At 37.5% G+C, this 24,445-nt stretch overlaps 2 protein-coding genes across 4 annotated transcripts in view; both read right to left on the bottom strand.

Moving 5' to 3' along the window:
* reln (reelin) overlaps window positions 1–6,144 on the bottom strand; it is a 391,311-nt gene extending 385,167 nt beyond the window's left edge. Inside the window, exon 1 of the mRNA XM_043713852.2 lies at window positions 5,535–6,144. Coding sequence (XP_043569787.2) covers window positions 5,535–5,763 — 229 coding nt within the window. The 5' untranslated portion in view covers window positions 5,764–6,144. The remainder of the gene's footprint in view (window positions 1–5,534) is intronic.
* Window positions 6,145–15,855: 9,711 nt separating this feature from the next.
* Window positions 15,856–24,445, bottom strand: part of orc5 (origin recognition complex, subunit 5) — a 118,748-nt gene continuing 110,158 nt past the window's right edge. For 2 of the 3 annotated variants that reach the window (XM_043713853.2, XM_043713854.2), the window contains exons 14-15: window positions 20,769–20,881; window positions 15,856–16,381 (exon numbers count right to left, since the gene is read on the bottom strand). In XM_043713853.2, coding sequence (XP_043569788.1) covers window positions 16,336–16,381; window positions 20,769–20,881 — 159 coding nt within the window. In that variant the 3' untranslated portion in view covers window positions 15,856–16,335. Of the gene's footprint in view, window positions 16,382–19,442; window positions 19,583–20,768; window positions 20,882–24,445 lie in introns of all 3 variants that reach the window. The other variant, XR_006315099.2, reaches the window with a different exon arrangement.

Genomic DNA, 24,445 nt, shown 5'->3' with positions numbered 1-24,445 from the left:
TTTTCATATGAATGCTACACTGAAGGGGCTAGATAGAATTGACAGGAGAAGTTGAATTCCTTGGTTGGAGAATCTAGAACATGAGGATACAATCTCAGGATAAGGGTCAATCATTTCAGACTGAGTAAACCTTTGGCATTCTCTGCCCAGAGGATTGTGGAAGGACTATCATTGTATATGTTCAAAGTGAAACCAACAGATTTTGGTTTTCCAGAGAATCAAGAGGTTCAGGAGTGGACACACATTCAAAGGCGAAAGTCAGTCACATTCATACTGAATGATGAAGCAATGGCTTTTGCTCTTCGGTTCGATTAGACTATTAATGCTCTTCTATGAGTGATAGTAGGATAGAGATTATTGCATCATTTAAAATTAAATTAGATAATGATTTCAATAATAAGCTAAAGAATGGCAAATTGCAAGTAAGAGAAAGAATGGTAACTCAAGTTGAAAAAAGCGCATCACCACAAAGGATTGCATGGCCTTATTCTGCATTGTAAACTCACATATGCATGAGGTAGGGTGCACACCAGTAGTTGGAGTAAAAAATTGCATGTAAAGTTCAACAGCAAAAGTGAATTGAAGGGAATGCCATCATGATGTTCAATATACACATCACCTAGCAAAACTGGGCAAAACAGAAGGGAATAAAAATGTTGTGGAGAACAGGTGTGTCCTAAATTAGCGTTCAAATAATGCATCAGCTTGCCTGAGATAGCTACATCCAACATAGCTGGTCCTATCTACTCAAAAATGCAGTCAGAGGTCCAATGAAAATGTTTTCCCTCTCACCTTTCACTATCAATATTTTTGTGTTTTGCTTTGTTCCTGCTACCAACTATATTTTTCTCATGAATAAGTCTAAACAAAGCTTGTTAATGACACGAGAGCTTCAATATAGCAAACAAAATAAGATTTATGAAGTGCATGATTATACATAGATAAAGACTTTTTTTAAGGTTATTGAGATGTGAGATTTATGGTGTTGTGAGTAGCGTACCAGGCTCCCAACATTGGATTTCAAAACAAAATTCAAGAGGTAAATTTCATCCCAAAAGCACCTGGCCAATTTTATTTTTATTTAACTTTTATTTACACTGGTTTATTAGGACTTATTTCTATACACATTAAATGAGAATTAAATAAGAACTTCAATTATAATAGATGATTTGATACTTAAAACATAATATCAGCACACATTCAAGTGAAACAGTTTGCTTTCAAGAGTTGAGAAACCTGGTGCACAAATGCGTTTCCACTTCCATTATGTCACACCTGACAACCCTAATCTAGAATTGGAACACTTTACTCATACAGCATTATAGAAGACACTAAACAATCATTTGCATGAATGCTTGTGTTAGCAAATACATTGAACTTGGTGGCCAAATTTTCTGATTTAATAGGCTTTCAGACAAATACAACAATATTAAGAACATAATTTTCCTTGTTTTATAAAAATATTTTTGCTGAACCTTTGCTCATATCACCAAAGCTACTTCAAAGTATTTGAATTATATTTTATCTTTTAATGTTTCCTTTTTTAAAAATTCTAACAGTTGTTAATAATTTGATTCAATAAACAAATGATATTCTTTGACTTTTTTTAAGCCTACTGTACAAATTTTTACTTTGTAGATAATGAAGTGACTACTGAAAACAATAGAATAGTATGCGACGCATTAAATAATAGTGAATAAGGATCGGCAATGCATCCATAAGTATGATCTTTGAAATATAGCTGCAACACATTTCTCAACTGTGAAACATCAATGTTAACTTTCACACCAAGTGCTTGCTCCATTACCAGAAAATTATTGATCACAAAGATGATCAAAATATCCAGAAATAAACTGAGCTGAAAACTGTTAAACAAGTGACCTGACCTCATAGGTTCTAAGAAACTGATCACAATTTTTTATTCATATTACAAGTGACCACTCAAAGTACTTCACAAACCATATGGTACATTAAATCAAGATTAGAGTAGTGCTGGAAAAGCACAGCAGGTCAGGCAGCATCCGAGGAGCAGGACAATTAACGATTTGGGCAAAAGCCATTCATCAGGAAGGACTGATGAAAGAGCTTTTGCCCAAAAGGGCAATTTTCCTGCTCCTTGGATGCTGCCTGACCTGCTGTGCTTTTCCAGCCCTACTCTAATCTTGACTCTAATCTCCAGCATCTGCAGTACCCACTTTCACCTATATGGTATGGTACATTGAGACATCCTGTGTTCATTAATGGTTTGAAATAAGTGCACACTTTTCTTTTTTAGATATGTAAACATGATTATACATTTTTATATATAAAAAAGCAGTTTTTAAAATAAGACCATAAGACATAGGAGCATAAATTAGGCCATTGAGCCCATTGAGTCTGCTCTGCCATTCAATCATTGCTGATAAGTTTCTCAACCTCATTCTCCTGTTTTCTCCCTATAATCCCTGCTCCCCTTGATACTCAAGAACTTAACTATCTTAATCTTAAATATGCTCAATGACCTGGCCTCCATTGCCTTCTGTGGCAATGAATTCTATAGATTCACCACTCTCTGGCTGAAGAACACTGAGTTTCTTATAGCTCAAATGTTATGGATTTGTGCTGTGTGGTCAAGAGTCTCCAAGTGACATTAAAGTTCTCAAATATACTGGGATCTATGATCATTAGTAGTAAAATATTTTGATACTTGTATGTGGCCTTGGCTTGGGAAAAAAATCAAGTCTAAATTATTTGTTTGGTTTTGGTTTATGTAGGATGGGAGAACTGTATTGCTGCTTCCTACACACAAGGAATTGATAGTTCATGCTGTAAACATCACATTAAAGAATATTTAGAAATTGAATTGGAAGTAATTTATACCCTCCTCCTTTATTTTCAATTTTTTAAAATTCCCCTTTAATATCTACATGTATTATCTATAGCTGAGATACAGAGCTACAAGTACTGAGCTCCTAGACACTTATAAACCATTACTAGTAGACTATCAAAAGCCTTGACATCGTGGCTAGGAATACACTTTCCCTCGAAAATCCTAGCCCCACCACATGACAAAACATATACACATAAACATATTCTCTTTACATGAAATAACTCAGATCAAGAACTTGATACAGCACAAACTCAAATATGAATTTCACGGTGTTGAATGTTAAAACAAGCAAATGGAGATGGTCATGGTTTTGGTTTTTAAAAAAGTGTTGAAAAATAGGCTATTTGATTGAGTTTCTTTGTGTGATGGATCAGGCACAAAACAGAAGAATTGAGATTTTCAAACAGTATTCAGAAAGCACAATAAAATGAATGCCTTAATGGACTACCTTGCCCTCTCTATTGTTTCCCCAGTTGTTAATTCTGTATTTTCGCCAGATAGAGGAAGATACTAAATGGAGAGAATCTGCTTCTGGGGAAGATATGGAAAAACGTTAGGAGATTTAATTTTGTATTCATGTCCAACTCAAGACCCATTTGTGGAGATTTGTGAACAGGTGATGGTTTAAGATTTTTGGTTTAAGAATTGTATGGACACACAACTTTGTCTCCCAATTTCTTGTTAAAATATCTGAGTTACAACATGGCAAGACCTTTACCAAGAATACTATTGCTGACCTAGTGAAGGGAAACAAAAGTGCAGGCAATTCCTTTAATATTATCTATTGAGTTACAAAGTAAATACCTGTTAATCCATTTTGCTTTAGTATTTCCATGGTTTAAACTACTGTTACAGAAGTTTCAACACAGAAACAGTTTAATAATTAACTTGATTCCAAAATCATGCAGCACAGCAGAGACAAATATAGGCAGCTACATGTTAAATCTATTCATTGAGTTCCAGTCTTATTGGCTGCATTCCCAGCATAAACAGGAATCAGCATACCTGTTATATATTTAGGTGAGTTTAGATCTTTAAACACCTATTTGAGTCTCTTGCTATATTTTTTCCCTTATAATTGTCTGTTGGACTGAATTATGAATTATAGCACCAAATGTCTGACTCAATTTTTGAAAAGGGCTGGATTCTTTGTCTTTATCAATATTGTGAAATAATCAAAAAATAATTGAACCTAAAGGTATGACACTAGTCTTCATTACAAATATCCACAAAGCCAACCTCTCATAGCTTTAATACAGTACACATCCTGGAAGCTAAATAATTGAATCCAGATTCAGGTTTATAACAAGAATAACATTCCCTAATTAGGTATAGGTTGGGTGATGTGTAAGTAATAGGACATTTACTCTCATTAACTATATCCTCAGTTAGGCATCTCAGAACAGAATGATCAGAAAATATCTATCTTCAAAAAGATAGCTCAAGTACTTTGTCCTTCAAGGTGAGGATTGTTCAATCATTATGCTCTATATTTGTTTATTTGGCCAGTTTAGTAATTGCTCTGAAGCAATAATTTAATGTGAAATTAAATATGCATGCACATTTTAAAGTGGAATATTACCTTATGGAAAATAGTGTTGTATATTCATCTTACAGCTGTTTTCTGCTAATTAGTCCCAATGGATGAACAATTGCCATTACTGGGCTGAATTGGTTAAATATCATGCTTGAATACAAATACACCCTTTGAATCTATTGTATCAGAGCAACTAGTCTGGAATGAAAGAAAGACTTTTTCACAGAATTGTATGTTAAATTTTAAAGCTTTCTACTTGCATTAAAATTATTTCAAAGGATTCAACATAATTATTTGGAGTACTATCATTTAATTTTTCCTTTGGAGATTGTCCGAATGTTCTGTGTTGATACAAGAGTGACATTTCTGCTTCCTACTGTTCAAGACAAGCTGTTTTTTCCCATGTTAATTGAACCCCATGCACGGCTGACCTGAACTCTCACTTTCAGCTTACAGGGAGCAGTCTGCTGTAGATCACACATGTACAGCAAAGATACTGTGCAGGGCATCCTGCTATCTTCTGCCTGACTGTGGACACAGTCTGTAAGGTAGAAATGACCCACAAGTACACTATGTGCTCTTATATCCAAAATCTATTGACTTTATTTTAAAATGTAGATTGGCCAGGGACTGACAGCTGTCCCAGCAAAAGGTTTTTTTACACTTGAGTTGAGCCCACACACAAAGCCTACTCAGACCTGCCAGCTTAGTTTAATACATCCAATCTCCACTACAGAATCTTTGAAGGACAGAGATTTAGGAACAGAAAGGGAATGGTTCACAACAAAGAAGAAAATCCCAAAGGATTAATTTGTCTTCATAATTCATATCAGCAAACGTGCGGATGGTCCAGTAAATCACATTAATATGATTTCATTTTAACCTTGCTCTTTTAAGGTAAACTATTTAAAATATTAAACACTCCAGCAGTTCTCAAAACAAAGAACTGCTTCTTTCAAAAATGAAGACTTGAACCAGATGCTTGCCAATTTTATACTAAAATATGCATTTCACATCATGTGAAAGAAACACACTTGATTCATCCAGAAACAAACTGTTACACTGTTCAGTTAAACTGACCACTAAAACCTAGAAGCAACATCCATCCAAGTAAAAAAAGTGACCTACCATGATATTCTTGACCAGGCACATAATATTCTGGGTTTCCCACAATATGAAGTGACATCAACACCTCTCCCTGTTCTCCATCGCCCTCCAGCTCTCCATGGTGGGTACAAAGGAAAAAGAATGGGGCAAACCTTGGGTAAAACCCCACAGATCCATATACAAAATTTGACAAGAATGCTCCAACCAGAAAGAATAAAGTCCAGGATTTAAAACATCGTTCTTTAGTCATTTCTCTATCCTCTTCTGATTCCGTCCTGCTGGAAACTGATTATTGAGAATGAGTTTTTTTTTTGCTGTATTAAAGAGATTACAAGTTTAATGTCAGGGCGCTTCTGTTGGGAAAGTCATAAGCCAGGAACTGTAGGAACTGCCAGCTGTCAGCTGTTTCTACTGCATTCTAATACATCAGCTTCATAAGCTGCAATACAGCTTTAGAATACGTCTTCCTCAGAGCATATTGTATTCCACTTTCCAGCCCCCTCCCACGTGCCTCAAGGCGCGTCTTTTTTTTTGTTAACTTTGTTTTAGGAAGGCAACCGCCTTCCCTTCAGTCAGAACACTGACTAAAACTGGGAGCTGATCAGGCATAAAATGCAGCGACTGGAAATAATTTATTTCCCCTGCTGCTTTTACTGGAGTGCTGAAAAACTCCACCTTCTCAGATTAACATCAGACAGAGGAAGCTATTCCTCACTCATTCTCACAGTGTCCAAAATGGGAAATCACTTATTTATGCCTTGTCTTGTTAATAAATAGACAAATTACAAAATCTGAACGGCAAACACCAAGCATTGCAAGTCCAATGGCATACATTGAAATGTAGCTTAAATGCCGTTTGAGTTCTAAATTACCAACCATAGAAGACCTTTGATTTTTTTTGTTAATGCAAATTTGTATAAAAACCCTGAAAATCTGGGTTTTGCACCAGAATTTGAAAACAGATTAAACTGTTACCTGCAATAGAAATTGGAGTTTTAAAATATGCCATTTTAAAAAGATTAAATATTAAACTGCCAAGATAATCATAAAATGTTACCAATATGTCACTGGGCCATTATAATAGCAATGCAATTACATAATATCGTGATCGTTAAAGTTGTTTTTATTATCTAAATGATGACCAAATGAAAGTCCTATCATCCATATTAACACCAATACAGAAAACAACCAATGAACAATAGAAATGGAATTCTTTGATCCAACAGGCATTTTTTATTTTGAATGGTAACATAAATTAAAACATTAAAGCTATATAAAAACTTATTTAGTGGGCCACAAGACCGATGGAAGCTTGAATTAAGCTATTTAATAACTGTAGAGTCTCTAATTAAACATCGGATTCACCTTTTGGTCTAAACTTATCCCTGATTAAATTAAATAATTTATCGGCTGATTTAAAGTTTAAATTCTGGTAATTAGTGAGCTCAAAACAGCAGTCAAGAAGTTTACAAATGAATTTTAAATTCAGCTACTCTGACACATTCCATGGGGGAAGGCAAGAGAGAGTCAATGCCATGATAATTATTAATGCCACGTCAACAGAACTTTAACCTTACAGCAAAAAGGTTTACACAAGTACCAGTGTACATTTCATAGTCAACAATGTAGCATTATTAGATTACTCATAACAGTTACACCAAATGATTACATCTAATAGCTTGTATCTTAATTTATGCTAAGATAGACATCTACTATTTACTGGGTTCATTTTGTACAGCTATGGATCAAAATGGCATTTGAAAAGTTTCTTTAAAGATACTCATCATCTTACAACTTGTAATAGAAACTAACAAGAAAAAAAGCAGTGTTCTTTACTTGCCTCTTTCAGTTCAACTAATTCAAAGTTTTTTTTAACTGTTTCGTTCACCTGACATTAATCTCTTCTCACACAGAAGGTCCTGCATAAGGCTCAACACCAATTTAATTATTCTATTCATGAAATTATCTAATTGATGCTACAGAATTTACTGACATTTAATCAATGCAGGTTCAGTTAGTTAAGCATTTTTATAATTGATACAAAGTGCAGTAAGACCTAGTTCTATTTCACTTTGGAAACTGATCAGAAATAAGATTCATTGAAAGATACCTCAGTAAAAAGGAAAATAATTGCAGTGGGCAATTTGTTCAATTATCTGATCAATAGGGGTTGTTGGTTTCTATTCACGTGTTTAATATTCAAAACAGAATTGAAAACTCTTTGGCTATATTTCCTAACAAGAAACATGTGTTATTAAATTATTATAAAACAACTATTTATAACAGTTTAGCTTTAACTGAAGAGAAAAGCAACTGCTTAATATTTGCTAACTGTACTCAAGATGTCTATTTGGAGAGATCGACTAATTTGTTTCTGACAAGTGCCTTTACTGAGGACAATTGATGTTATGATGAAGGTGTGTTTGCAGAAGTAATCTTGCAAGCAGAGATTAAGGATAACCAACTTGCTGGGGTATGAAATGAGCTGGTACTAACTATAGGGTAAGTGTAGATAATAATTGATAAGTCCTAGAAACTTTAAGTTCTAGAAACTGAAAAACTATGATTAAATACAAACATTTACCTATATTGCTTTCAAATATAACCACAACAATTCTGCTCTCTACTTCGGATCACCAATTTCAGCAGTGGATGTTTCACACGCTGACATATAATCCTTCCAACTTCCCTTGCCTTATGTTATCGAGGCCAGCTTATTACTAAAAGGCAATCTTAATGCTGGCTGACTTTTCAAACTTTACCTTTGTCTGCTTTAATATTTTGCCATGCTCCTTCACCTGCTCACTGAATGTTAATCTCAGAATAAGAACAAATGGTTTTAATTTGGTCACAGTTTTGTAAACATGAACTACAAAACTCTGAGGAAATGGAGGCAATGGTTAAGAAAAGCAATGCAAAAAATAATGGAGATCGATATTCCAATTTACCTAGAAATAACTATGAGGCTTGAGAATAGCTCATAACTTGTGTTTTTTTGAAACCCATTTGACATGCAATCTTGTTGAATTAACTCAGGACAAATTGTAATTGTTCTTCACTGCCACTATGAATTTCTGTCAATTATGCTATAATGTTGTTTCTTCAACATATTCTTTTTAATGCAGTTGAAGAATTTAGACTGTATTTGTAGAATGCAAACTTTCCTGTATTGGTTATAACACAATTATTCCCCATTAATTTAAATTGCGCCATTATTGCACGATTTTCTTATAACGTGAGATTGCACGAGAACAAAACTACCGCTTTATATCAGAACCAACTGTATTTTTAAACCAAGCGTCACCAGGACCGAAACAAAGTTGGGTATTGCATTTATGCCTTCATTAAACACTGCTCAAACTGTAATATTTTCTGATCATAATTTAGTAACAAGACATGTGTAAACGATTTATAAGTATTATAAAATTATATTTAGAAACCACATTTAGTTCAGCATTGACAGGTACTCTAGCTCATAAGCACGGAAATCCACACATTTTGGAGAAAGAAACGTAGAATCCCCGCAGTGTAGAAACAGGCCTTTATGCCCAACAGGTCCATACCAACCCTCCGAAGAGCAACCCACCCAGACACATTCCCCTACCCTATTATTCTACATTTATCCCTGACTAATGCACCTAACCTACACATCCCTGAACACTATGGGTAAGTTAGCATGGCCAATTCACCTAACCTGCACATCTTTGGACTGTAGGAGGAAACTGGAGCACCCGGAGGAAACCCAAGTAGACATGGGGAGAATGTTCAAACTCCACACAGACAGTCATCCAAGACTGGAATCAAACCTGGGTCCCTGGTGCTGTGAGGTAGCAGTGCTAACCAATGACCCACCATGCATTTATTTAACAAAGTTTCATCCTTCCACCCATGAGACAGTATTGACACAGGGCTTCATTAACGCTTACATGACTTGAAACTACAGTCCCAAGCTGAGCATTTTCGACTTGAGAAATTATCAAGTACCCAAAGGATACAGACGTTTCCCATTTAATTCAATTATATGAATGTGCAATGTCTGGTATTTAAGTGCCTATAATATGCTGTAATTATTTCATATTGGATTATAATTTAGATTTGACATGTTTAAAAATACAAATATAATTATTGCACTAATAATATATTTAATATTTGTATTTAGTTGACATATAGAAATTTTAATATGAACAAAGACACGAATGTACAGGTCATTCTGTTATAACACACTTTCGTCAATGCAAATGATTGACGAATTGGGGATGCTGTTTCTACAGCACAAACTTTTAAAACTTATGTTGGCTGTAATGCAATTACAGCAGCACCACTTTAAACACTGTTCCTAAAACACGACTTTTCTATAACATGGGGTTGCACAAGAATGCAACCATTGCATTATAGAAAAACTGACCGTTTAATCTTCAATTTTTTTAACAAATATTTCATTTCAAACCATGTACTGGACAAACAATTCAGACAGATTAGATATATATTGCAGCACCTACCCTTTCCCTTTGGCTTATTTATTTATGATTGAGAAACCTGAGATCTTAATGCATAATATTTCAGCATTAAGCAAATTTTCATATGAAGAATAAAAATAGGTCAAATAAATAAGGTTACAATACCACATTACATTTGTAATCAAGAACTGCGGTACAGCATTTACTGTATCCTACAAAGATCTGCATTTATATATAGCTGATAACCGAAGCATGTTATCATGAGCATTGGAACTTTAAAAGCACAAATTGACTTACAGCCACTTGTATGAATGCTGAGTATTCTATGTGATATATTTTAAAAATCTTTGCAGGATTTATTACGTGTCAAATATGTTGCCCAAAGGGTTTTACCCAGTTTCCACCCCTCATCATACTACAGATATAGCTAAAAGGCTTTAAATGGTGACCTTGCTCTTTTGCTGAAATTACCCTATACTTTAGAGTATCCCTTAGCTCGTAATACCGAACTTTGGAATGTGCCAGTCTGCAATATTCAATTGCAGTCAAAGAGTGTGGCGCTAGAAAAGTAAATTCGGTCAGGCAGCATCTGAAGAGCAGGAGAATCGACGTTTCGAGTATAAGCATCAATTGCAGTCAACTTGTTGCACCAAGTTTCAGACAGCCTAAAGATAAACTTTCACCTAGTTAATGGTTCTCCAGCAGTAGCAGAATGCTTATCTCGAAGGGTCTCTGCACAAGGCCCCGTAGAGCCACTTAGGATGAACCTCAATGCAAAACACTGAATCTCTTTCCAAAGGTCACAATAGGCTAGGCAAAATAAAGATGGCATTTCCTTCCCTAAACGACATCAGAAAACCAGTTGTGTTTCTGTGGCAATCTGACAGCTTCAAAGTCACACTTACTAAAGCCAGTTTTTATTTCCAGATTTATTTACTGATCAACATTTATTCTAATGACATTATGGATATTTTTTCCAATAATATTCACAGTGATAACACATTCAAAAGTCAATAAATGGGTAGGCTTTATTTTAAAGATACATCAAATTTCAATTACTAAAGCAAACAATCACTTAGTACATTGTGTTGAGTAGTAGCACACCTTATGTGTACTGAGACCAGTTCAAAAATTAGTAGCTCAGGTTGTACAAAAAAACAAGCTGATGTCCCAAAGGACATGTCGGAACAAAAGATATAGAAGCAGAAATTAGGCCATTCAATCATCAAGTCTCCTCCACCATTCAATCATGGCTGATAGGTTTTCCAACTCTATTTTCCTGCTTCTTCTCATAACCTTTGATCCCCTTGGCAATCAAGAACTTAATCTCTGTTTAAATGTACTCAATGACCTGGCCTTCACAGCCTTCTGTGGCAATGAATTCCACAGATTCACCACTCTCTGGCGAAAGAGGTTACTTCTTAACTCTATTCTAAAAGGTCTTCCCTTCACTCTCAGACTGCACCCTCAGGTCCTCCTCTCTGCCAAACGAAACATTTCCCACTTTCTACTCTGTCCGTATTATTTATATATTAATGAACTGGATGAAGGAACTGAGGGCATTTCCCACTTTCTACTCTGTTCTACTTTCAGTATTCTGAAAGTTTCAATCAGATCACCCCTCATACTTATAAATTCCATCAAGGATAGTACCAGAGTCTTTAAATATTCCTCATATGTTAAGCCTTTCATTCTTAGGATCATTCTTGTGAACCTCCTCTGGACCCATTCCAGGGCCATTACATCTTTCCTGAAATATGGGGCCCAAAATTGCTGAAAATACTCTAAATGTGGTCTGACCAGAGCCTTATAAAATCTCAGAAGTATAACCCTGCTTTCATATTCTAGTCCTCACGAGATGAATGACAATATTGTATTTGCCTTCCTAACTATTGACTCAATCTGCAAGTTTACCTGGCCTTGGACTCTGAAGTCCCTTTGCACTTCTGAATTTTCTCTCCATTTAGAAAATAGATCATGCCTCGTTTCTTCCTACCAAAGTGTATGGCCTCACACTTTCTCACATTGTATTTCATCTGTCACTTCTTTGCCCATTATCCTCACCTAAATCTTTCTATAGCGTCCCCCTCACCTCAATACTACCTGCCTCTCCACCTATCTGTATATCATCTGCAAACTTAGTCAGAATGCCCTCAGTTCCTTCATCCAGTTCATTAATATATAAAATGAAAAATTGTGGTCCCAACATCAACCCTTGTAGAACGCCACTAGTCATTGACTTCCACCCTGAAGTTATCCCAATTCTCTGCCTTCTGCCAGACAGCCAATCTTCTATCCATGCTAGTACCTGGCCTCTAAGACCAGGGGCCTTTATCTTACTCAGCAGCCTCCTGTGCAGCACCTTATCAAAGGCCTTCTGGAAGTCCAGATACGTAACATCCATTGGCTCTCCTTGGTCTATCCTGCTCATTACCTCCTCAAATAATACTAACAGATTTTTCAGACATGACCTTGATTAAACCATGCTGACTTTGTCATATTTTACCATGTACTTCTAAGTACTCAGAAATCTCATCCTTCACAATAGACTCCAAAATCTCACCAACGACTGAGGTCAGGCTAATCGGACTGTAATTTCTCTACTTTTGCCTTGCTCCCTTCTTAAACAGGGGGGTTACATTGGTGATTTTCCAATCCTCTGGGCCCCTCCTTGACTCCAGTGATACCTGAAACCCTAACGCCTCCACTATCTCTTCAGCTACCTCCTTCGGAATTCTCGCGTGTAGCCCATCTGGTCGGGCGATTTATTCACCTTCAGACCTTTCAGTTTTTCTAGCACCTTCTTCATATTCATCTCTGCCTCCGACTCTCGAAGTTTTGGGATATTACTTGTATCTTCTACCGTGAATACTGACGCAAAGTACTTATTCAGTTCCTCAGCCATTGCAATCTTTCCTAATATTACCGGCTAGCTTACCCTCATATTTAAATTTCTTCCTTATCCTCTGTTGGTCTTTGTAGGCTTCCCAATCCTCTGCCTTCCCACTGTCCTTTGCCACATTATATGCTTTCTGTTTTGCTTTTGTGCTGTCCCTGACCAGCCATGGTTGCCTCATTCTCCCTTTAGTAAGCTTCTTTTTCCTTGGGATGAATTTTTGCTACGTCTCTCAAATTACTCTCAGAAACCCTTGCCATTTCTGTTCAACTGTATTTCCTGCTCGGCTCCTCTCCCAGCCAATTCTGGTCATCTCCTCCGTCAGACCTCTGTAGTTCCCTTTATTCAACTGTAATACTGTTACATCTGATTCCACCTTCTCTCTCTCTCAAACTGCAGAGTTAATTCTATCATATAATGCTCACTGCCTCCTGAGGGTTCCTTCACCTTAAGGCCTCTTATCAAGTCTGGCTCATTGCACAACACTAAATCCAGAACTGTGTTTCCTTATGGGGTCTACCACAAGCTGCTCCAAAAAGCCATCTGCTGGACATTCCAAAAATTCCTTTTCTTGTGATCCACTATCGACCTAGTTTTCCCAATCCACCTGCACACTGAAGTGCCCTATGATCATTGTAACCTTGCCTTTATTACACAAATTTTCTATCTCTTGATGTATCTTATACCCCAAATCCTAACTACTGTTTGGAGGCCTATACACAACTCCCTTTATGATTCTTACCTTTGCAGTTCGTCAACTCTACCCACAGATTCTACATCATCTGACCCTACTTCACTTATTGCTATTGATTTAATTTCATTTTTTACTAACAAGGCAATCCCAACCCCTCGGCCCATCTATTTGATGGGATGTTCATCCTTGGATATTTAGCTCCCGTCCTCATCCCTTGCAGTTACATCTCCGTGATGCCCACATCATACCTGCCAATTTTGATCCGCACATGCTCATTTACCTTATTTCATATACTGCATGCATTCAGATACAATACCTTCAGTCCTGTATTGACCGTCCCTCATCTCATTGTTATTCGTTTATTCAGTGTTTTTGAAGTTTGATTCCTAACCCTTTCCAAACACTACCCTATTTTGTGTGCTGGAGACTTTAATAACCTCTCCCCAGTTCTCTTACGTTTTCATTATTTTTAATGGAGTTGAATCCACCCCCACAGACGTTAATCTACAGCCTTACTTCCTATTGGTGATTATACTTCTTAGGGTTTTATCCTTGCCTTCCCCCCACTTTTTATTTAAAGTCCTGTTGACCACCCTATTTACCCTTTTTGCTAGAACACTGGTCCCTGCTCTGTTCAAGCAGAGATCCGTCCCAATGGTCCAGATCCCTCATGTTCCAATACTGATGTCAGTGTCCCATGAAAAGAAACCCCTCTTTCCCGCATCACTCTTTTAGCCACGTGTTTACTTCCCTTATTCTCCTGTTCCTTTGTCAATTTGCATGTGGCTTGGGCAATAATCCAAGATTATAACCCTTCAGGACCTATTCTTTGATTCCTAGTTCCTGATAATCCCTAAAGAGGTCCTCTTTCCTAGTCTTGCCCACATTGTTGGTCCCAATGTGGACTACAATAATTGGATCCTCCCCTCCAATATCCTTTCAAGCCAGTCAGAGATGTCCTGCCTGGCACCAAGCAGGCAACATACCAAGCTAGACTCTTGATCCTGTCACTCAATTATAGCAGTAACTTTTTAATTTGCATAGTATGCGTTCCCACAACATGCATTTGTTTGTAGATTTTCATAGGCTTTAAACCAGCAATCTCAACGTAAAAGCATCACTGAACTGCGTAAACAAAGGATATAAGCTATTCAGAAATTAATGTTCTGATCAGACCATATTAATTATGTAGTTGGGTTACCAAAATGCAAAGGAATCATCCAAGTCCTGGAATGTGGTGCACAAAAAGACTCAGGTCGACCATTGTATAAAGATCAATGAAATTTTATTTTGAGTTACTGTGAATGAGAACACCCTGCCTTTGACCTGCTCTTGCAGCTATATGATAGCTGGTCCAGCTGAATTTCTGGTAAATTTTTAATTTAGAATGTTAATGGACATGGATTCAGTGATTGCAATGCCAGTGAAAGTCAAAGAGAGATTATTAGCTTTCCTTTTCTTGGAAGACAGCATTACCTGAAATGTGAGATGTGAATGTTACGTGCCAAGCCTGAATGTTGTCCAAATCTTGCCGCATGGCACAGACTCCTTCTGCACCCGAAGTAAGTGGAACTAAACAGTTTTTCATTCACCAATTTTTAATTTTAATGTGGAAGGAAGGTAATTGATAAAGCAGCTTAAAATGACCAAACCCTTTTCAGAACTCCGGAAACAATATTCTGGGGCTGAGTTGGTTTCCAACTGCAACCATCTTCCTTTGTACTGGGTATGACTGCAGCTGCGGAGCTTGCCTTCTGATTCGCATTGACTTCAACTTCACTTGGACTCTTTAATGTCACAATCGATCAAACCTGCATTGATGTCAAGAATAATTATTCGCACTTTTGAAATTCAAGACTTTTGGTCTCAGGTTAAATGAAGTCTGCAGCTGAGGGGTCCTGGAGAGTCTTAACTTTGTAGGTTATAGGTATTAGCAACACTGTAAAAGGCACCTTGCTGATGACTGAGTGTAGACTGATAGGATAATAAACGACTGAATTGGATTGTTCGGCTTTTTGTGGACAGGATATACCAGAAAAATCTTGCACATTATAATGTTGATGTCAGTGTTGTACCTGTGTTGGAACAGTTTGGTGAGGGGGTGGACTAGCCCTGGAACAAAAATCAAGATTTCAGCCCACAGGGTCCTTGATTTTGCCATATTAATAACATGAATTTAAATTACTGAAAAACAGACATGAATCAGCTTCACCATCTCCAAAGATGGAAAAAATACTCTAGTTTGACATTTCTCCTCAAAGGTTTAACAAAATGAACAGCAATACAGCACAACTATTGCATTATATTCATTTATTTTGTACACTAAAGAGGATTCAAAACAAAATTAATAAGGGCTACAAAATATTACAGCAGAGAGTTAATAAAATTGGAAGGTTAGTCACACATAATGGCTACCGCACTATATTCTGAGAAAAGGATATTTCATAAAGGAAAATAATTGAAAATAAATATATTTCAGGTGCCTTTTGTGCTAATATATTGTTATTGCGTTGTAACAGATTGCGCTGAATTCCTGCTGCTCATAATTAACACTTAGCTCCAAAATACTGAAGATTCCTGGTAAATAGTTCATTTTAAAGATCCATTCTGACCAATCAAGATATTGCTATCAGATTCCATACTGTGCTAACACCTGCTTGGACAAATCAAATGCAGCCAAAATGTTTGTCACTTCTCAGTGGAGTGGATGAATCAGTATCAATCGGTGCAAAAGCAGTGATCATTGCTTGCAGTATCATATGGCTGTATTTGGTCTCACAAGAAATCATACAAGTATCTCACTATATCAAAATTCACCGTCCTAGAAGAAAAGAAGAAACAATATTTTGTTAATTACCTCACTGGGTTTGACTAGTTAATATTTATAATGAATTTAGGTCTTACCCACATTAAAAATTCACCTTGTGCATGATATAAATCAGACTGTTGCCACTTGCTTCAGTTATACTGTATCTTTCTCTGCTGTCTTAAAAGTTGGCGCGTATCAGTTATCGATTATATATCTTATTGTCGATATACAGTCAAGCAGAAAGTATTTAGAATGCAAAACTTATGACATTGGACCTTATTTGCATTGATACTGGTAAAATTTCTACATAGAAAGACACATCAAAATTTACTCTGACAGGCACTCAGGTCAAATGTGCAAAAGATGTTCTAATGACAGTTTAAAATTTGGTTTGAAATCAGTGCACAGGAGGGCAACAGCATCCCTTGGAGCCTGAAGAAATACTTGGTTTGCACAAATATTAGGCTAGCCTAAGGTATTTTCCTTGGATAAAGTGTGTAGTTTAAGCATCAACACAAGCACTCTGTCATTTGTCATTTATGTATGCCTGTGACAACAAGGATGTAGTCTGTTTCGAATACTTCACACTTCAGCAAGCCAGCCATTTGAATTTGCCTTTTGTTGCCTGGAACAGTGGCTCCCGCAGTTCCTGCGTCTAGAGGTCGAGCTGGGCCGGGTGTGTGTGGAACAGGCCCACCGGATCGCAATACACAGGTCCCGTTTGGTTAGCGTCCCCGCCCAGTCCTAGTGCAACCCCAGGGTGATAAAGAGAAGCAGCTGATCATGAAAGACTGACTGTGTGGAGTTTGCACATTCTCCCCGTGTCTGAGTGGGTTTCCTCCGGGTGCTCCGGTTTCCTCCCACAGTCACAAAGATGTGCGGGTCAGGTGATTTGGCCATGCTAAATTGCCCGTAGTGTTAGGTTAAAGGGGTAAATGTAGGGGTATGGGCGGGTTGCGCTTCGGCGGGTCGGTGTGGACTTGTTGGGCCGAAGGGCCTGTTTCCACACTGTAAGTAATCTAATCTAATCTAATCTAAAAACTGGGAAGAGATTCACAGGCCCTGGTGTACAAAGGATCGAGAATTATGTTTTCTCACTACTTCTCTGGGGCAATAATTAAGAAGAGGAAATCGTTTGATGAAGTCAAGAAGAAATTGAAGTACTCTTTGAGGCACCGGCAGTACTGCACTTTAATCATGGAAGTCTGTTTATAATTTTGACTTAGCAAAAAAAGCAAGGAACTTTTTGGATCACTTATTTCAAAGAGACTAGATATAGGTTTGCTCGCTGAGCTGAAAGGTTCGTTTTCAGATGTTTCCTCACCATACTCAGTAACATCATCAGTGAGCCTCCGGATGAAGCACTGGTGGTATGGCCCGCTTTTTATTCGTGTGTTTAGGTTTCCTTAGGTTGGTGATGTCATTTCTTGTGGTAACATCATTTCCTGTTCTTTTTCTCAGGGTCGTAAATGGGATCTCAAAGCCACAGTCGAGAATTCCTAGAAGCATGGCATTCCAACTGGAACTCCATCAACACACACATTGACTTGGATCCCATTTACCACCCCGAGAAAAAGATCAGGAAACAATTTTACCACAGGAGATGACATCACCAACCCAAGGAAACATTAACACAAATAGAAAGCAGGCTATTTCACCAGAGGCTGACTGATGATGTTACCGGGTACAGTGACGAAATGTCTGAAAACTAACCTTCTAGCTCAGCAAGCAAACTTACATCCAGAGCCTCAACCTGAGCTACAAATCTTCTCAAAACTCGATAAGTGATCCAGAAGTTTGGGGGGGGGGGGGGTAATTAAAGACATTTATGTACAATGGTGAGGGGTGGTTATTTCTTTCATGGAAAATGAATGGGGTCGATGTATGGAGGGGACAGGGTGGGCGCCCACTGTTAACTCCCATGTGTGCAAATAAAATGTTTTCTTTGTCTTGGTATTGCTTCAGTCTGAGGCACAGCCTTAGCTGAAAGGAATTATGATGGCTGTAAGGTACCATCAAACCTTAGAAAGAAAAGGGTTGACATCGCTCTGCTGCAGGAAGCATATTTAACTGATAGGGAACATTTGAAGTTGCAGCAGGAAGATTTTGGTAGGATATTCTTCTCCTCTTTCAACTCCAAGAGTAGATGAATGGCCATACTAGTACAAAGGAAGCTCCCATTCCAGATAGTAGAACAAATCAAGGATGAACATAGGCAGTTCATCATTCTCAAGGCCTTAATACATGGGTAAGAGTATGGCATCCTGAACGTCTAGTGTCCCCCGGTACACCCCCCTTAAATTCTTAATTTACAACAATCTCTAAATTAATGGCTCTTGGGTGTGCCGTACAATCATAGGAGGAGAATTTAACCGTCTCATGGACCTCAAGGTAGACAGGATGCCAAGGGGTCTCTCAGGTATCTCTCTGCAATTTAAACAGCGAGTGGACTTGTTTGGGAAACTGGAGTTGGTGGATGTGTGGAGATGTCTTCACCCTAATGGTAGGGATTTTACTTTCTACTCTAACCCTCAAGCTCCACATGAGAATTGATATGTTCTTTGCCCCATCGGTCTGTTTGGATTCGGTGTTATCCTGCAGAATTGGGAACATAGGTATTTCGGACCATACGGCAGTGTACTTGGATGTACTTGAAAGTTTGTGTAAAAAAAAATGGGCGGCACGGTAGCACAGTGGTTAGCACTGCTGCCTCACAGTGCCAGAGACCCGGGTTCAATTCCCGCCTCAGGCGACTGACTGTGTGGAGTTTGCACGTTCTCCCAGTGTCTGCGTGGGTTTCCTCCGGGTGCTCCGGTTTCCTCCCACAGTCCAAAGATGTGCAGGTCAGGTGAATTGGCCATGTTAAATTGTCCGTAGTGTTAGGTAAAAAGGGGTACATGTAGGGGTATGGGTGGGTTGTGCTTCGGCGGGTGGGTGTGGACTTGTTGGGCCGAAGGGCCTGTTTCCACACTGTAAGTAATCTAATCTAATCAAGATTAAGGGTAATGGAATAGACACCGACACTGGCGCATGGTTCAGTTTTCTTTTGAAGAACAGTAATTTTATAGAGTACCTCACAAGGGGAGTTTGGGATCTTCTAAGACATCAATTCAGGTGCAGTCAGTAATCAGTTGGTGCTTTGAGAGACCTCCAGGGCGTACGTAGGGGGTTTGACTATCTTGTATTCAGCAACCAGGAAAAAGCACAGGGCTGCTAGGATGGAGTGGCAAGAATGGAATCCTTTTTAGAGAACTTGGACCTCCTCAGTATAACCACTGATATTGCCATACTTTTAAATTGTTCAACATGTCAGTAATTTTATTGTGTTAAATTATTTTAACACTGTTTAAAGTGACTAGAGAACAGTTAACATAAGATGCACCAGTGTCGATAACACCTCTATGATATAACATTTTTACATCTTCTTCAGTTCAAGTAATCCACATTCACGTTTAATCATTGTAAACAAAAGGCACAATTGTCACACCAGTGTCAGTAACACATCTTTGATGCAACATTTTTACAGGATCTTGAGATCTTGTTCGGATAACTGATGTTTGGATAACAGAGGCTGCTCTGTATATAAAAAGGATAAACCCCAACCTTTTCTGCATATTTAGTATATAGCTATTATGTGCAAACAACCACATCATGACCTTCTAGGTGGATCAATGCAGAATCTCTTGATTATATTGTAATACAACTTCTGGCAACCCAGAACAACCTCCTAATTTCCAGGTTAGCTGCACATATACAGTTGTGCAATGTCACTATCAGATTTACTTTTGATGCCAGTGAGTATTGATAGCCTCAATGTTATTTTTACTGCAAAATGCAGGCTGTCCAGCTCAAAATGCCTGATCTCAGTTTTACTGAGTTCTCAAAAATATTGTTTCAATTCAACAACAATTAGCTTTCCAAATGCAATATATAATTTAAGCCATTGAATTGAAAAACAAATGGAACCTAAAATCATGTTAAGTGAACACAGCATGAACTTTTTTCCTAAATCTTAAGCCAAATACAAAATTTTTAGTTAGGATATAAAACTGATTTATATTGTGTTTCATTATGAATACTAAATTCAAAAATTAGATGGATGTATGACCCTTCCCTCCAAATAAGCTCCACATAAGACTAAATATTTTTGAAGCAACTACCAAAACTATTTTCAGTGCTTCAACTGACAGCTTGAAGATCATGCATTTTTTAAAACACAATTTTTATGATTTGAGGTAAATCAAACTCCAAGTATCTATTGGCAGATAATGGTTAAAGCTAATATATAAAACGTACTCATCATACCTGGTGCCCAAACAATCCAAAAGGAAAACTTTATAATTTCTCTCTCATACCTCCACTTAAATGTTACAATTCAACTGAAGACTTGGTCCCGTACCTGGCAATTGCTGTGATGAAATCCAGACTTGTCGTGCATTTATACTTTGGTCCATTCAGCTGATCATCATGGCCGACATGGGTTAACAGTTGAAGTGCCACTAGGGAAGTAATCTGACCATGCAAATAAAAGTAAAGGGGGCATTTTAAGCACATTCAATATAGGTTTCTCAAACAAAACACAAATATTTGGATTGCATAATCCAAATACTTTACAATTTATAACCATTATTACAACAATTATCCAAACTCTCTGTTAAGTTCAGTTAAGCAAGTCAGAATATGCCAAGTGCATAATCACCAATGAGATAGCCAGTCTGGAAAATACTATCTCTAACTCATCATAAATTTCAACCCACAACAGGTGTAATGTAAAGCACAGACTCACTTTGCAAGTAACTCCCACCATTTATCCTTCACTGTTAATATTGTTTTTACTTCATTTCATTCTCTATAGTCTGCTGCAACTCTTCAGTTTCATAAATCAGCTTCTCAAAGTTTTTTTTTTAAATTTGGTTTTGTAATAAACTTTTCTTCTAAGAATTCAACCAAAAAGGTTTTGTTCTATGCAATACTTTATTAGGGTTAAAGGAGGCATCATTTTCTAAAAATAATACATTTATACAGGACCTGTAGGTTCTTTGCAACATTACAAATGAACGTAAAGAACTTCACTGGCAGAAATGTACAACTCAAATGTAGTCTTTTGTGATGTTTGGAAAATGTAGTCACCATTTGGTTACACATTGTAGCACAAATAACACAATACAAATTAGATAATCTGTTTTAGTGACTTGGCTGTTTGCACCACAGAATCATGCCAAACAGTGCTACGTCTACACTGGTCAATAAAGATCAGAGTACACTAGTCTCATTTTCCAACATTTGACCCCATAGTCCTAAACGTTAAGGCAACATAAATGAATCTAAATACTGCTTAAATGTTGGGAGAGTTTCTGACTCAAACAGCCTTTCAGGTAATGAGTTCCAGATTCCCCCATCCTCTGAGTGAGAAAGAAATATAATTTCCCTCTTAGCCTTCTCCGATCTGAACTTGTATCCAAGCTGCCTGGTTATTAAACCCGTCCATTGACAGAAGAAACACCTTCTAATTCACCATATCGTGACAATACTATGGCTTTAAGAGATGTATTTTGTCCTGGGGTTTTTTTTCAAATGAAGAAAGGTGGAGAGAGAGCAGACATGAGAAGTCTACTGAGAGCCTTGAGAGTGAACAGTTTTAGAGATCTTGGGGTTTTACTTTTAAATATGGAAAACTAGAAACAGGGGTGGGGTCAAGCTCCCACAGAAGCAGGAATTTTGGTTTTCAGTAGTAACTGTTCGGGCCTTGAACCTGGATGTGGAAGCTGTTTTTCCTCCCTCTGGTAGAGCCAAAAGAACAGGGTTCTCTTCCTGCTGCTAGAATTGCACTTGAGACAATCTGTTTTACTGAATTTGCTTTTGTCCAGGGTGTGTTTATGGTATGTTATTATAATATTGGAACAGTTACTGTTTAATAGTTAAATAATCTATTGTTCTGTGAAGTTGTCCAACAGACTTAAGTTATTCCAAATTCTTTGTTTTGTTTTGTATTTTAACTGTAGCATATGAATAAAGTGTGATTTGCTTCAAATTTGTTAGTTGGACCAATCAAATTGCATCCAGAGCACTAACCTTTAAAGTAAGAAAACATCAGGGTCTAAGCTATCTTCTCAATATATTTTGAAGGGTTTGATCTGGTCCATAACAACATCTTTGCTTGCTCATATTTATACATCACTGTCAAGACTTACTCAACCTTCACTGAGTCAAGAGAAACAATTTCACTTTATTCAATTTTTCCTCATATCTCAGATCCTGCAGTCGAGGCAGCATTCTGATAAATCTCCACTATACTCTTTCTAGTGGAAGCACATCCAGTCTACAATGTGGTGACCAGACTCCATGCAGTATTTCATTTCTGGCCTAACCAGCATTTTACAGAATTTCAGCATAACTTTCATTCTTTGCCTTGGTTAGCAAAGACAAGTATTTTACACAGGTTCTTAACCATCTTACCTACCTGCCCCGCACTTCAGGAATCCGTGAATATGTACATCAAAGTCCCTCTGATCTTCAGTACATAACAGGGTCCTACGAATCATACTGAAATCCCTTGCCATCTTAACCCTCTCTAATTGCATTGCCCCAGTGATAGTGGCGAGGGATAAATAATGATCACGAGAACTTCCATACTTCTCTTCAAATAGCACTAAGGGTTTTTTTTAATCTACTTGAGTGCATTGATGGGACATTGGTTTAATGCATCATTCAAATGATGCACCCACCTCTAACAGTACAGCACTCCTCAGCACTGCACTGACATGTTTGTCACGTTTATGAGCTCAAGGCTTTCGAGTGGGCCTTGAAGTGTTAACCTTTCAAATCAGAAGACAGTTACTCACTGAACAACAATTTACAGCCAATGCTAAAACTGCAAGCCAGTTAGAAGTTGAAATAAAGGCACATTCATCCTTTCTTTTGTGGACTTTATCATAATCTTCAATGTTACTCCTCTCATCCCATAAATTGTTCCATATAGACATACTCAGAAAATGAATAACCAGCAATGGCTTCTCCTTAACGTTAACTAAATTCATTAACTATATATTAATACCTAAGGAGGAATACAAGGCGATAGCCTAGTGGTATTACCATTAGACTATTAATCCAGAGACCCAGGTAATGTTCTGAAGAACTGAGTTTGAATCTCGCCATGGCAAGTGGTGGAATTATAATTCAATAGTCAAATGATAACATTCTTGATTATTGTTAAAAAAAACCTGTCTGTTCACTAATGCCCTTCAGGAAAGAACAACCATCCTTACCTGGTCTAACCTACATTTGACTCCACACCTACAGCAATGTGTTTCACTCTTTACTGCTGTCTGAGTAATATAGATGGGCCAGCCAGTGATGTTCACATGCTGTGAATACACTTAAAAATCCTTCCAACATGGACTATACCCAAATGTTTTTGTATAATTATATATTGATACACAAGATAATTAACAACATCAGGATGAATTCATGCAACAGGTGTTCTTGCATAGCAGTTTCACAAGTTTGACATTGTCTTACTCTCTGCCAGCATGTATAAGCCTATTCTTAAATGGCAAAACTGAGAAAAGGAGAGGTGCAATAAGACCTGGGTGTCCTTGTTTATTTTCAGTGACTGGTGTACAAGTGCAACAGATGGCAAAGGCAACAAATGGTATGAAATAGTACGTTGAGCTTCATAATGAGAGAATTCAAGTATAGGAGCAGAGATGTCTTACTTCAACTGCACAGGGCCTTGGTGAGACCACATCTGAAATACTGTATGCAGTTTTGTTCTCCTCATCTGAGGAAGGATGTTATTGTTATAGAAGAAGTGCAGAGAAGGTATACTTGACTAACTCCTGGAATTGTGGGGCTGGTGAATGAGGAGAGGTTGAATTAGTTAGGATATATTTTATGGAGTTCAGAAGAATGAAGGCTATCTCACAGAAATCTATATAGTGTAACTAGGGAAGGCTAGTGGGTGGTAAGTAATTTATATTTATTGCCACTTGCTTGTGTAATAACTCAGGAAGACAGATTCATAGAGATATGCAGCATGGAAACAGACCCTTTGATCCAACTCATCCATGCCGACCA

This window comes from Chiloscyllium plagiosum, unplaced genomic scaffold (genome assembly GCF_037043375.1).
Source record: "Chiloscyllium plagiosum isolate Xiang-an unplaced genomic scaffold, Cpla_swu_hap1 HiC_scaffold_23, whole genome shotgun sequence".
NCBI classification, from domain to species: domain Eukaryota; kingdom Metazoa; phylum Chordata; class Chondrichthyes; order Orectolobiformes; family Hemiscylliidae; genus Chiloscyllium; species Chiloscyllium plagiosum.
This window is presented reverse-complemented; position numbering and strand designations above follow the sequence as displayed.